The sequence below is a fragment of the Solanum pennellii genome, chromosome 3 (genome assembly GCF_001406875.1).
Source record: "Solanum pennellii chromosome 3, SPENNV200".
Lineage (NCBI taxonomy): Eukaryota > Viridiplantae > Streptophyta > Magnoliopsida > Solanales > Solanaceae > Solanum > Solanum pennellii.
The window spans coordinates 54,538,881-54,552,032 of record NC_028639.1 but is presented as its reverse complement, the minus strand read 5'-3'; the positions used below and the strand labels follow the sequence as shown (position 1 = coordinate 54,552,032).

Here is a 13,152-nt window from a genome sequence, read left to right as displayed (position 1 = left end):
AATACCGAAGAAAAGTCAAATTAATTTTCGTAACTTAAAACTTTGACAAGCAAGAACGAATCGAGAAAATATTACTCAATAACTTTATTAGTCAAGATGGAGGAAGAACAAAGCTCAAGGTAACTATGCATCGGTTTAAACTTGAGTTCATTACAAGCTTCAATGAGCCATAAAGACAGACATCTAAAGGAATGCCTCAAAAGGATTATTATTTTGGAGAGGCGAAAACAAAAAGTATACAAGAACAGAAATGCCTCACAATCCAATCAAAAGATTTAGAATCAAATAAATGTTCTCTAAAAACTTCAAAATCTTCATTATTTAACAAGAGCAGCCTTCAGTCTTGGTCACTACAGCTGATGGATCCCATTATCCAGGCCTTCTGCAATAGAGCTCTCAGTTCCGGTAGCATGTTCTTGCTGTTGCAATTCATCACGAGATTGAGGAGCACTGCCAAACGAAATACAGAGTTACTCATTCCATGAGTATGAAAATTAGAGAGTCAAGTTCCAACATGCCTCAGATCAACCATTTAACCGCAATATTTTGCAACAGAAATTCAGGGGCAGGGGATTTTTCAATTGTGTACATCACTTCTCAAGTGACAACTTCTTCCTTGGGACAACGAGGCAGCAGCTAAAAAGACACACCAGCTCCAAGAAGGGCTAAAAGTTTCTTTAGGCTGGCCACTATGTCAAAGAAAAACTACCACTTTACTGACATTTGGGGAAAAAACATTATGTCTCGGAAGCAAAAACACGGTTGTTGGGTCAACCGCCCCACAACAGGTCAACGTGTGCAGTAGATATTTATATTCACCATTTTGAAAACATTAAACTTCGTCAATTGACATTCCTATCGCCCTAGAGGCCTAGACATTGTGGTTCCATCACCATGAGCTCGAGTCCATTTCATTTAAGGTGTCCGCCTGGAGCTCCAACTGAAAGCTCTACATTATTATCAATTACTATCATTCAGGAGATGCTTGTGGCTTATAGTGTGACGTCTAAATTTCACCTAAACTAGTTCAACTGTCTAAGTAGTGACTGACTAAATTTCTAATCCAGTTGGTCAAAGCAGTTGATGAAAGTAAAACATTGGCTGAAACTCAGATGGAAAAAGAATTGCAGTCTGGCACATTAAGCCTCCTGCACTCACATAGGGTACAGGGAAGAGCCACACCCCTAAAGGATGTGATGTAGGCAGCTTACCCTTTGGAAAGAGATCCACAGAAAAAGAGCCAAACTTTTTGGAAGAAATCCAGGCAAAAGATTAGAACTTTTTTTCTTGATGAACTAGATTCAGTAGAAGGCATCAAGAAGATGCAAGGGTTACAAGAATAGAATAGTTAGGCTCACAAAAAAAATTAGTAACTTATTTTTAAAAAAAAATAGAACTTTTATCCGCACTGCCCTACTTCTCAAATGTAATAATTTAGTTCATTCCTTCTAATCAGAATAAACTGAAATCTTCGTTTTTCATGAAATGTAAGTAGAAAAATAAACTTACATCCTTCTGTCTTTTGGCAGTGTGATTACACCTGACATTCCAGAAACTGTTACGAGTTATATTGTTGACCTTTTACAGATAGTATTATTTCTATTTCTTTTTTGAAAATACTGGTGTAGCTAGCTTGTGTGCACCTCAGCCAATACACCAGGCAGCCTGTCCAGCCGACAAACACATATTACCAAGACAATCCACATCACTAAGGCTGGAGCAGATGAGCTTCACACCTAGTGTGGAAGCTGACATTCAACTCAGGGATCTCCAGGTGGTTGTTTCTATCTGTAAAGGTTGACGACCATTACAGATAGTATCACTAAGACTTGTAACAATCACAAGAAAATCTAAGTATGCATTTTTATTCAATTTTGAGGAGACCTTTGAAAGATAAATCTGGAGGACATCTTTCTTCCGTGAAAGCCTCATAAATACACAAACCTAGTTAATCCCAGATAGTCATAAATTCAGTAATCGATCACACTGGTGTTTTTTGCCCTTCCCAGAGAAACATGGGAAAACAATGAAGAACATAACCTAGTAACAAAAAACTTACTTAAGTTTTGACAACAGGTTTATGGCTTCATCAACAGCAACACTAGCAGCATAAAGCCCCAACTTCTTCACCTATAACAATATCATCAAACAATCACTTGAACAAAAGATAAGGACACTTCGAGAGCATGATGCATCACATTTTTCAAGCACATGTCTGTGACCAAAAAGTAGTTTCTTACATTTACAGTTTCATATCAGGGATCAGCAAAATAGCAAGCAGAAAAGATACCCATCACTTACTTTGAGTCATCAAGTGCCAAATGTTAATCAAGAAACCAGAAAGAACTAACCGATCAAGTCTGATTTCACATTGAAAAAGTGCAGCTTGTCAAATGTCACAATCGTTAATACCTACGTTCGACTACCATAAATACAGGGCAAAGAATGATGGATGGACAATATCTAGAGTTTGAATCATAGACACAAAATGTCAAATATGTTTTTTAAGCCAGGTCAAACTCACAGAACACACAAATATCCCGTGGATGAAGATCGAACCAATCAAAAAAGGGAAAACAAGGAGCTAAACATAGAAAACATGGTTCCAGAATGCCAGTGATGACTACAATGCTTAAGCTTTACACTACACACAATATTAAGTTTCTGTCATTTGACCATAAAAACTGCAGGATAGCCAAAAGATTCTCAGATCAGACAACATTTCCTAATGACCGCTGCAACACCTGCTATTAATTAATTGAAGAGATGAATGATCCTTCTTACACTTCCTCCTAGCAATTGTCTTCTAATTTCTTCAGCAAAGGAATGTACTGTCCAGTTATTTGGCATAGCTATGATATTGATGTATGGGAAATGTGTTGGATAAATCTACTGAAAAGAAAAAGTAAAGGATAGAATATAGAATGTAGAATTGGAATGATGGAGATGCATTAGCATTTCGTTTATATGTTTTAGAAAAGCTTCAGGATAATATCCCCATAGCATCACTGATATTTTGCTTGGGGTCCTACTCTACTAATACTCAGTCAAAATCTTTTAAGCAGATAAAAGTATCTTCCTATGATTTACGAACACAGTGATGGAAAGAGACTGTTGAATTCAGAATGCAAAATAGCATTTGTGCTGTAATATGCACTAATGAATGTACCTCCAATATATCTTCCTTAGATCGGTGGCCTTTGGGTAGCAAGCGAAACTCCTCCGTCAAGCGAATACACTCTTGAACATTTTCCGGGGATACAAAGTCAACAGCAACCTTGATACATGACTGTCAAAGTACAATAGCGGTAGATGGATGACAAATCAATACCAAGTGTAGTACATTAAGATGTGAACACAGATAGAAACAGCAATAAATATTTCATCAATCGAAGTACCAGCAAAATGAGTACTGCAGATACTACATCTCATGTAGCATTAATATTTCTATAAGTGAGTTCAAATAGTATTAATTCCAGAACCCATTGGAGAAAGAAAGAAATTGCAAGGACTGAGAAGAGCTACACAGTATAAATACACTCCCAGGAAAATGTTCTAGCCAGAGTCAGATTCACTTAGATCAAATTCCAAAAGAAGAGAGCTCAGAGTTTGCTTCAGTCACAAGGCTTCTTAAATTATCAAAGCTCAGATAAAGCATAGCAGACATTTGGCTTAGAAATCATGAAACAAATTAAAAATTCTATTACTATAGCAATGTTGTACTATTTTTTATACTGTCTTATAAATCATCGTCCAGTGTCAAACTATAACAGGTTTTGATTTTCTGAAACATGTTCCTTTTTGCATAAATTTGAAGAATATAGTGCTTTTACCCCCAATAAGTTTGAGGTAAAACACCGTGAAATTCAACTGGATAACATAACAAACACACAGGAAATTCAGGTACAACCATACTAATGATGAAATACAAAATCTCTGATACTTCAAAGTATGCATAGTTAGACTGGGAGTTTCACCTGTCTATTTCTCACTTGATGAGGACATCCTGCAGGAATAAAAACAGCTTCACCAAGGTATTGCTCAAACGTCCATGGCTCAACGTCTGTAAATCACAAGAGAGAAAGGGTGGGATTAGATACCCTTGCAAAGTCATTACCTACTGTTTTTCAGAATCAACTAAGGAAAAGAGGATTCTTACTGAACTCCTCCTTCAGCTGTTTTTTATGCTTCTCCTCCAAATAAAATGTCTGATCATGGATAGGGTGAATAACCTAAGAGTGAAAGCTAGGAGTAAATTCAACGATTCAGCACTTTGTACTATCATCAAACTTGAAGTGCAAGAAAACTTACTGAAGACACAGGAGCATTGTTAAAATGGCGAAATTCTCTCCAATGCCTCTGCAAGTATTCTATTAACTTGGGTACATCTTGTCTGCGAAAGATGTCCCATACTGCACCCCCACATTCAATTTCTGAACAATCTTGCTTGATTTCGAGAGCTACATCCGCTTCCGCTAGTGCCAAGGCATTGGTACTTGGGTTTATCTCATTGGGTAGAGAAGTTCTGCCAGATATATCAGCATAATCCCTTTCGGAAATTATATTTTCTCCTTTATCAATATCTTTCCCCTTGTCCATAGTTTCTGGCAAGCAACTTTTGTTATCACCAGTGCTTTCCTGAGAATAAAAGTTTATAGTTTCAGTTTTGTCAGATCTTTGATGAGAATCTGGAGCCTCAGCTATGCCTGGACAATGTTCCTTTGAATCTTCAACCTCTTGTTGCTTCCTTAGTTTTTCAATGATTTCACGTTGATTGTGATCAACTTTTGCTTTGGTTGTATGAGTCAATATGTTGACCTGAAGAACACACACAAAACCAAGTTGTTTTATTATTGTAACATGTTAATTGAAATCACACAGAGGCCATGATAGACTTCTTGAGCTCATTACACAACCTGTACTGAGGCTTTTCGTATGTTAATATTTTGCAGCAGATTGCTGCTTTTTAGTAACAATAATTTTACAAATCCAAAAAAGAAAAAGAACATACATAAAACTTGAATTGATCAAAAGGTTGATTAGATAAAGTAGCATTGAGAGGAAATAAGTGATGTATTATTACGAGCTGACCAGCTCCTTCGAATTCATCAATTCTTTCCTTGGAATTCTGCCCTTACCAACTCCTCAAAATTTTCTTTCTCAGAGAAAAATCCTGCCCTAACCAGCAAGCATATTACTTCTCAAAAAATAAAAATTAATCTAGATTTAGGTCTTCCCGTTCTAAGGATTGAAAAATCATAAAAAATTTAAGATTTTTATTAATTAATTGAACAATAAGATTTGCTTCCATAAGGGAACTGTTCATTTAGGTATGGTATTCATATTGTTTATCAGTAACATTTACGACATATCAAAGTCCTGTGATTTTACCAAAACAATAAAAAGTACAACTCCAATCTTACACTTGCCTATTGAAGCACATGCAGTTTCTGATCTCAAGGGGAAAATTGTATTAGATGTCAGTATAGAATTTGGGGAAGGGATGCAATCCCCATGATAAGCAAAATGAAATCAGCCAAACAGGAACCTGGAATAAGATTAATCGAACAGTTGTTGGAATGAGCATACCGCATCAGAGATATCACAATGCAACTTAGTGACAGAATCACCTCTTCCAAGCTCTTCTTGATATCCATAAGCAATATAAGTTTTAGGTCCCAAGTCTGGCTTCAAGGCAGTATCTGGGAGCTTAGTGGCCAAATTTAGAAGACCTTGTCTAGGATGAGTGTATTCGCTAAACGGAAGCATAGCAAAAAAGTCAGCTCCATGCCTCGGCAAACATTCTTCAAAAGTATTAGCCGGAGGCCAATCCTTCAGTTTTAAAATTTCTGGCCACCCATTGTGATGCCTGCGACCCTCCAAGTAGCCCTTGAAGAACTGATGAATATTTATCTGAACCTGCATCATAAAATAATAATAATAATAATAATAATAACAGTAGTAATAATAATAATAATAAAAATAAAAATAAAATAAAAATAATAATAATAATAATAATAATGATAATAATAGTAATTAAAATAATAACAGCACAACAATAACACCAGGATTCATGGTAAGCTAAACCAGCCAATCATGATATCATAGTAAGGTGCAAATAACAAAGACAAACCAATATAGCAAATTAGCAGTTTAGCACCAACCTACCAGGAAAGGTAATTGCCAATTCTAGACTTCTTTTTTTTTATATTTTTTTGGATAATTTTCCAATTCTAATCAGGTAATGGAAAACTGCAATTTGGTCAGGTAGGGTAAAATACACAAGAGACCAGCTAGGAGATGTTGGGAGTGAAATCACGCAAGAGATAATTTCCCAGATTCAAATTCATTTTAGATGAAAAAAAAGGTCAACTGCAAGCCATCGTGAACAATGCAATGAAATTTGACGAGAATAAAAATTAGAGAAAATAAATAAGCAACTCATGTTATACATATATAGTAGCTTTAGGACCAAAATTTAGGAAGCATATGATAACTTGAGAACAGGTATGCTGTGATTCTATCTCTTTTTTCCACAAGGAATAATTTACACAAATTAAATGCATACCTGACACCAATCCAAGCAATCAATGGACATGACAGAGAAATGCTCCTCTTTCAGCTTTTTACTTGCTTTTCTGAAGGCCCTCCACATTACCATTGGCTCCCAGCTAAGACCAGAGGCCTTAGCTTGTGCATTTCTAACTATTACAGGTTCACCAGCCCTCCAATGCATTTGAAAATGCTCAAACTCGTTGCCATCAACATGAACAGCATTAGGACAGTACAGAAGATTATCGTGGCTGTTGTTCCTAAAAGATGCTTCTCTTACTTGACAGCGGTTATCACCGTCTTGGACAGAAGTGGTAGCAAGACAAAATGAACACCCATGCGACAAATCTATATCTGGAAGGCGGTAGTTGCATGTTAAGGCCTCAGCACTTTGAATTAGTTGGTCTACCCAATTTGCTTCGAAGATACGCCTTAGAGCCATTAAAGAAGAACCACAACCACCACACTCTTTAGGAGGACAGGGTATGCTGCCATCAGATTTGGCTCTCCACTCAGCAACATCGAAGGACATGTGAGTTGGACAATCATTAGCAAGGAGGGTCTCTGGACTTCTCCAGCCATCTGGCGCATTGTTTCCCTTCAATGCTGTGATACGACTAGCTTCCACCGACTTGCTGAGAGATGAGCTGACTTCAGTAGCTCCATGCTGGGCACCATCTCTGAGTTCCCGACAACAATTGACACAGATATCGTAAGAGCAATCAGGATTTGGGCAGCTTCTATGGAGATTGACAATGGATGTGTTGCAATTATCACTGCCAAATAAGGAACCATGCATCATTACAGCTATTGTGTCATGACAAAACTGAGCTCTGGAAATAGTAAACATTCTGTGTAAGCTTACATTCTTTCTTCCAGAATAAACAAATAAAGACAGAGAATATGTTCAACAGAAACTACATTTCAAACTAATAAAAGAACTTCTGGAAACTTTGAGCTACCGCGTCCACAGACACACCTTTCTTTATGTAATAACCATAGAAAATTAGTGTTCACAAATCAAAAGGTCAAAGAAATCATTGGGTGTCAAAGTAGAAGGCAATACATTATCAGGAGGAATGAACAATGCAGCTTCACGAAACAGATCGTGTAAGCAATAGCTGCTGAGTTAAAGAGCAGATAAGAAACAAAATTGACTTCAACAGAAAGATATTTGAACAATCAATCCCACTGTTTACTCCATGAAGAAACAACTTACGTCTAATGTCCCTATGGATGAATAATAACTCATAAAACATTATACATGGTGTATGTGCATAGATAGCGCAACAAAAAATCATTATATTGGAGACCATACCAATACACTCTATCATCATCATCAACGGCTGATATGATGACGTCTTCTTCTGTCAGCTGAACACCTGAAAACAAAAGAGACCAGAAACAGCACTGAACATTCTGAGCCACCACCAACAAGCTAGTTGAAATTATCCGAATGAATTAAAATAGTACCACGAATGTTTGCTTCAACCTCTAGCTCAAACCTTTGCTCCTTTTGAATATGCCTGAGGAGGGGCAGAATGTTGAATAGCAAATAAAGTGAACCCTCCAATCTCATATTTTCATCAGTTTCTTTGCAGCAGTCCTGCAACCCTAACAGACCTAGTTATTTTCATACCAACTTGTTGTGTTGCATGGATGACAATTATTTGATTTATCAAAAGAAAAAGTAGCTAAATTATTTAGTTATATCAGCACCTGAACTATAATACATGATCACACAAGAAGTAAATTTAACTTGTTTACAGACCTTTAAGAAGACATCTTTTTGAAGGCAAGCTCCACAATTGCAATTACCATAACAGAAAGGACATGTGTCCTCTACTTCATCGTTTGTTCTATCTGGATACCTATTCATTATCTCAACATTTTAGAAAACACTATTAACAACCTCAATTTGAATTAACATAGTTATAACTGTTATAATACTAATGAACATCTACCATTCACCTATAAGAAGAAAAAACACTGCAGACCAACAAATACAGAATCCTTTCTCTTTTGGTTTGTGAACAAATGAGATTAATTTCATTACCACTTTGCAATGCAGTCGTCGCAATAGTGTTTCCTTCTGCATTTTGAACAGGTAACAACAGAAGCTTTAATATTTCTGCACTGATGACACCAAAAGTTCTGCTGATCCTTCCAACCAATAGCGTCCTACATATAGATACCTCATTAGGACACAGTTACAAATTTAAGCCCGAATGTATGTCTGCCACAATATCCCAAATTTTCCTACTACATAAATGAAAATAATATTAGTAGCACGTGAATCCTCTTTCCAGGGGCACACTCATTTTATGCTTCATGAGTACAGGAGAAGCTTTCTTGTACAAGCTCAAATTCAAATTATTATAATGACCATCCATGGCAAATGAATCTATATACTAGTGCTATAACTTGAGCTTTATTAAAACTCCATAAATAGTGTCAATATCACTTATTTGAGAAATCGAGCATGAACAAAAATTGGATAGAGAATTATATGTCAGATATCAGTCTGAGGACTCAAATGAGTATGCAAAAAAAAAAAGATTCCCCACTTCCCCAAGGAAGTTGGCCTCTTTGTTTTGATATGTCAGTAACCATTGAGTGCTTCACTATGTTAGCATAGAGCCATGGACCATTGATAATAAGAACTGTTTCCTCTAAATTCTCGTCTCACATGAATCTAACTACCAAGAAAAGATTGATTGAAAGATGAGCAGGTTTCATAAATGGCAGGAGGCAATTTGTAGTATATAATTAGTGATTGTAACCCCAAAAACTTTCCAAGTCTATAATTGCAATGAGACAGTCAAAAAATTCTGATCAAATATAACTTCAATTTGCAGCTCTTAAGTTCTATTTATATTTGACTTTTTAGCTTCAGGTTTTTACAAATAAAATTCCATACAAATCATAACAAGAAGACAGATAGGTTTGGGAAGAAGAGATCCTGACCAATACTCCTTGACCTGTCAGTCCACTTGTTTCTGCATTTGCACTAAGTTCCTGCTCTCCCTTGCAGTCAGAGACGATAGAAATTTTCTTCTTATCATTTAAACCCTTCGGCCTCCCTCTGCGCTTAACCATCTTACTAACAGCATTCTGACAACTAACTTGACAAGGTAACCCCATATCGAAAGTGACTGCCTTTTTCTTGTTCTTTGACCCTTTTGGTCTCCCGCTGCTAACTTTCCTCTTACTGACCCCACCTCCCAAAGCATCCAATAAAACAGATTCACCTGATATGCCCCCATTTTCAGTGGCAACAGGAAGCATGCCACAGTGTTTCACTTTCTGCTCAGCTTGACTACCTCCTCCGTCATCATACACTATAAGTGCTCCAGCAGTTTTATTATTTATTTCACTCATAATTTTTGCTTTCTTATTTTTTGAGCCTTTGGGTCGTCCACGTCCATTCTTTCGCTTTATGCTCAAATTTACCACATTAGTAACAGTAGCAATTTCACCTGCCATTCTTTTGTTTTTCAAGCCCTTTGGCCTCCCTCGCCTAACTGCAGCTTGTTTCTTATTCTCTGAATTTTTCACCCTTCCTCGGCATCTCTTCTTCTTAACCACCTTTCTGGTGCCATCTTCAGCAGCGTCAACAATTGCATGCTGATTCTCGCCAGATTCAACAATCTTATTCTCATTATGCAAACCTTGGGGCAGGCTGCAGCTATCCATCTTAGTAATAGTAACTTCACTCAGTATCCCCACCATGTGATCAGTTGCTAGGCTCGCCATTTTATTCTCATGTTCCTTACTACTATTCATCGCTCCAACTCCATGACCAGAACAAACATCACTGGAGCTGCTTATAATAGTTTTCTTTTTATTCTTTGAACCCTTTGGCTGGCCAAGGACACCCTTCCTCTTGATAACTCTAACTGCAGAAACCAAAGCAACTTCATTTAGGTCTCCCTTATTTTCTTCAGTTAAAAGCATTCCATTTTCAGCCACATTTAACCTCATAGTACCCACATCTTGTTCTCTATTATTGAGATTAGCATCTGCGAAATTACTGCCAGTAGTTCTCTTCTTACTTTTAGAGGCCTTGGGCAGGCCACGCCTCTCCTTCTTGAATATCCTCTCTCCATTACTGATAGCTATTCCATTGCCCCCACCTTCAGCTACAAATTTTCTCTTTCCATCATCTTCCTTCCTGACTGCATCCATGTCCCCATCATTAGTATTAGTACCACTAGAATGACCTGGTATAACTTTGCTCTTGGTCCTTGAACCTCTGGATCTGCCACGCATGTCCTCCTTCTTGACTATCATACCTTGATCCTCATTCAGAGTTACTCCATTTTGACCAGCCATTGTGATCCTTTTCTCATTCTCACCTTGGCACATAACATCTACTTCATGTCCAGTAGTAGCATTAGCATTACTCATATAGGCTAATGTGACTTTCTTCTTAGTCTTTGAACCCCTGGGCCGACCTCGCTTGACTATATGTTTTTTGTAACCCACAACAAAATCGTCCATTTTCCCAGCATTTTCTGCAGGCATAAGAATCTTCCCTTTATTGCTATCAATATCCTTGCTTCCACCTTCATTGCGACTAGGAACAGTCAGACGACCTATCAAGACTTTCTTCTTGTTCCTGGAGCCTTTGGGCCGACCAATTTTCTTCTTGACAATCTCATTGCGTCCAGAAACTTGATTTGCGCTTATTCCAAAATCACCAGTTGTAAAGATTTCCTTCTCAACAACATCGGTATTTCTCTTTCCAACACTAGTATCATCTATTAGTAACAGTACCCCCGTTTCATTAGCAGTCACAGTTTTCTTCTCACTCTTTGAACCCTTTGGCCTTCCTCGACCTCGCTTCGTGATACTCCCTTCTTCTCCACAATCCTTCATCCTTTCCTCGCCTTCCTTCTTGGTTCTCCTTACCTGATGCTCCCTGTTTTGTTCCATATTTTTCTTTTTGCTCTTAGAACCCTTGTGCCTTTGTCCAACATTCTTCTTCTTCATAAGCATCGCATCACTGTCATTGCCTATGCCAGCTGCATTTGGTGATTCCCCATTTTCTCCAACCTTTCTCTTCTTATTCTTGGAGCCCTTCGGCCCTCCTAGTCGCTTATTCTTCTTCGTCATAAGAACCCCTCCTCCACTGCCATCCATCATGCTAACTGTACCTGAAATTCCCACATTTTCTTCACCTCTTCTTCTGTTATTCTTGTAACCCTTCGGCCTGCCTAGTTGCATCTTCTTCTTCATAAGAAACCCTTCTCTACTGCCATCCATCACACTAACTGTACCGGAAATTCCCCCATCTTCTTCACCACTTCTCCTGCTATTCTTGGAACCCTTTGGCCTGTCTAGTCTATTCTTCATAAGAACCCTTTGTCCACTGCCATCCATCACACTAGCTGTACCTGAAGTTCCCACATTTTCTTCCACACTTCTCCTGTTATTCTTAGAACCCTTTGGTCTTCCCCTTTTCTTTGAACTTATCACACTAGCATTAGCTACAACATTTTCCAAAAAAGGTACCAAAACTAGCTGACCATCAAAACTCCCCTGCTTCTGATTCAGGTCTTCCATAACCTTGTCATCAACCATCAAAATTGAATCTTGACAAAATACAGAACAACCCTCCAACCTACTGATGAACAAAACTCAAACTTTGGTCATCATTGGACACCCTTTTCATGTCTTTTCTTGATTTTGTTTCTGTATTATAACATAAAACCCTAAAAAAAATCACCAACAGAATTCAACTTCCCAAGAGAAGTGAACCCCACAAAAAAAAAACTCAGCCTTTGAAGAAACTAATGAATAAAGGGACCACAAAGGGGATTCATAGAAGAGTAATGCTGCTGTTTCCTTTGGAACAACACTAAGGACTCACCTCTCCCTTGGACTTCTATTTGCTTTGTTCTTTTTTCCTTTTTTTCAGCTTCCGAATAGAGTGTTGAAGCAGACAATAGCAAAACTGACTGACTAATTGGGGTAGCTGACTTTATCGATTTGTTGTTTATGGGAAAAGATTACTACTGAAGCCATTGGACTAAAATTGGGAAGCCTGGATTTGTTTGAGTTGTTTTTCTCCAATTTACATGTTCTCATGATGTTTTAAAAACATTGCATCGTAAGTCAATGTGATATGGTTCCAATTTTTGTTTAAGGTAAGTAACAATTATGAATTACTATTGGTTTTGACTTTTTTATTTCGAGAAATACGACTCCAACTTTGTCGTATCATACGAAATTAGTGAAAAAAAATGTTTGACTAATTTTTATCGTATTATATAAAATGAATGTGAAGAAGTATATCAATGTAAGTGACAGTTGTGATTTGTTTGACTTTGACTTCGAGAAATGTGACTTCAATTTTAACGTATCATATTATATTATAAGTGGGAAGATTCAAAGCTCAAAGTTGAATTACCATTTTAACCCTACAATTTTAATAAATATTAATTTATTAATAATTAAATTAAATTTGCTTATAATCTGAAACCTAATTTATTTCTCTAAAAACGCTTCATGCATCCAGCGTATAGACTGCTCAAGCGACAAACAGTTTTGGACGCTCAAGTTCATCTGATGGTGAACCTTTTCACATGCTTCACT

The 13,152-nt window shown here is 37.3% G+C and overlaps 1 protein-coding gene and 1 long non-coding RNA gene across 2 annotated transcripts; both read right to left on the bottom strand.

Moving 5' to 3' along the window:
• Window positions 1–58: 58 nt before the first annotated feature.
• LOC107014353 lies at window positions 59–12,665 on the bottom strand. The gene is made up of 14 exons (XM_015214224.2): window positions 12,428–12,665; window positions 9,520–12,296; window positions 8,609–8,733; window positions 8,324–8,423; window positions 8,026–8,158; window positions 7,871–7,934; window positions 6,569–7,328; window positions 5,590–5,919; window positions 4,312–4,818; window positions 4,160–4,232; window positions 3,978–4,063; window positions 3,170–3,289; window positions 2,060–2,130; window positions 59–450 (listed from the first exon to the last, which is right to left on the bottom strand). The coding sequence occupies exons 2-14, from the start codon at window positions 12,136–12,138 to the stop codon at window positions 351–353; spliced, it is 5,088 nt and encodes a 1,695-aa protein (XP_015069710.1). The 5' UTR covers window positions 12,139–12,296; window positions 12,428–12,665; the 3' UTR covers window positions 59–350.
• On the bottom strand, window positions 1,607–2,053 carry LOC114076542. Its single transcript, XR_003577477.1, has 2 exons — window positions 1,885–2,053; window positions 1,607–1,788 (listed from the first exon to the last, which is right to left on the bottom strand). It is a non-coding gene; the product is annotated as an uncharacterized LOC114076542 (long non-coding RNA).
• Window positions 12,666–13,152: the final 487 nt, after the last annotated feature.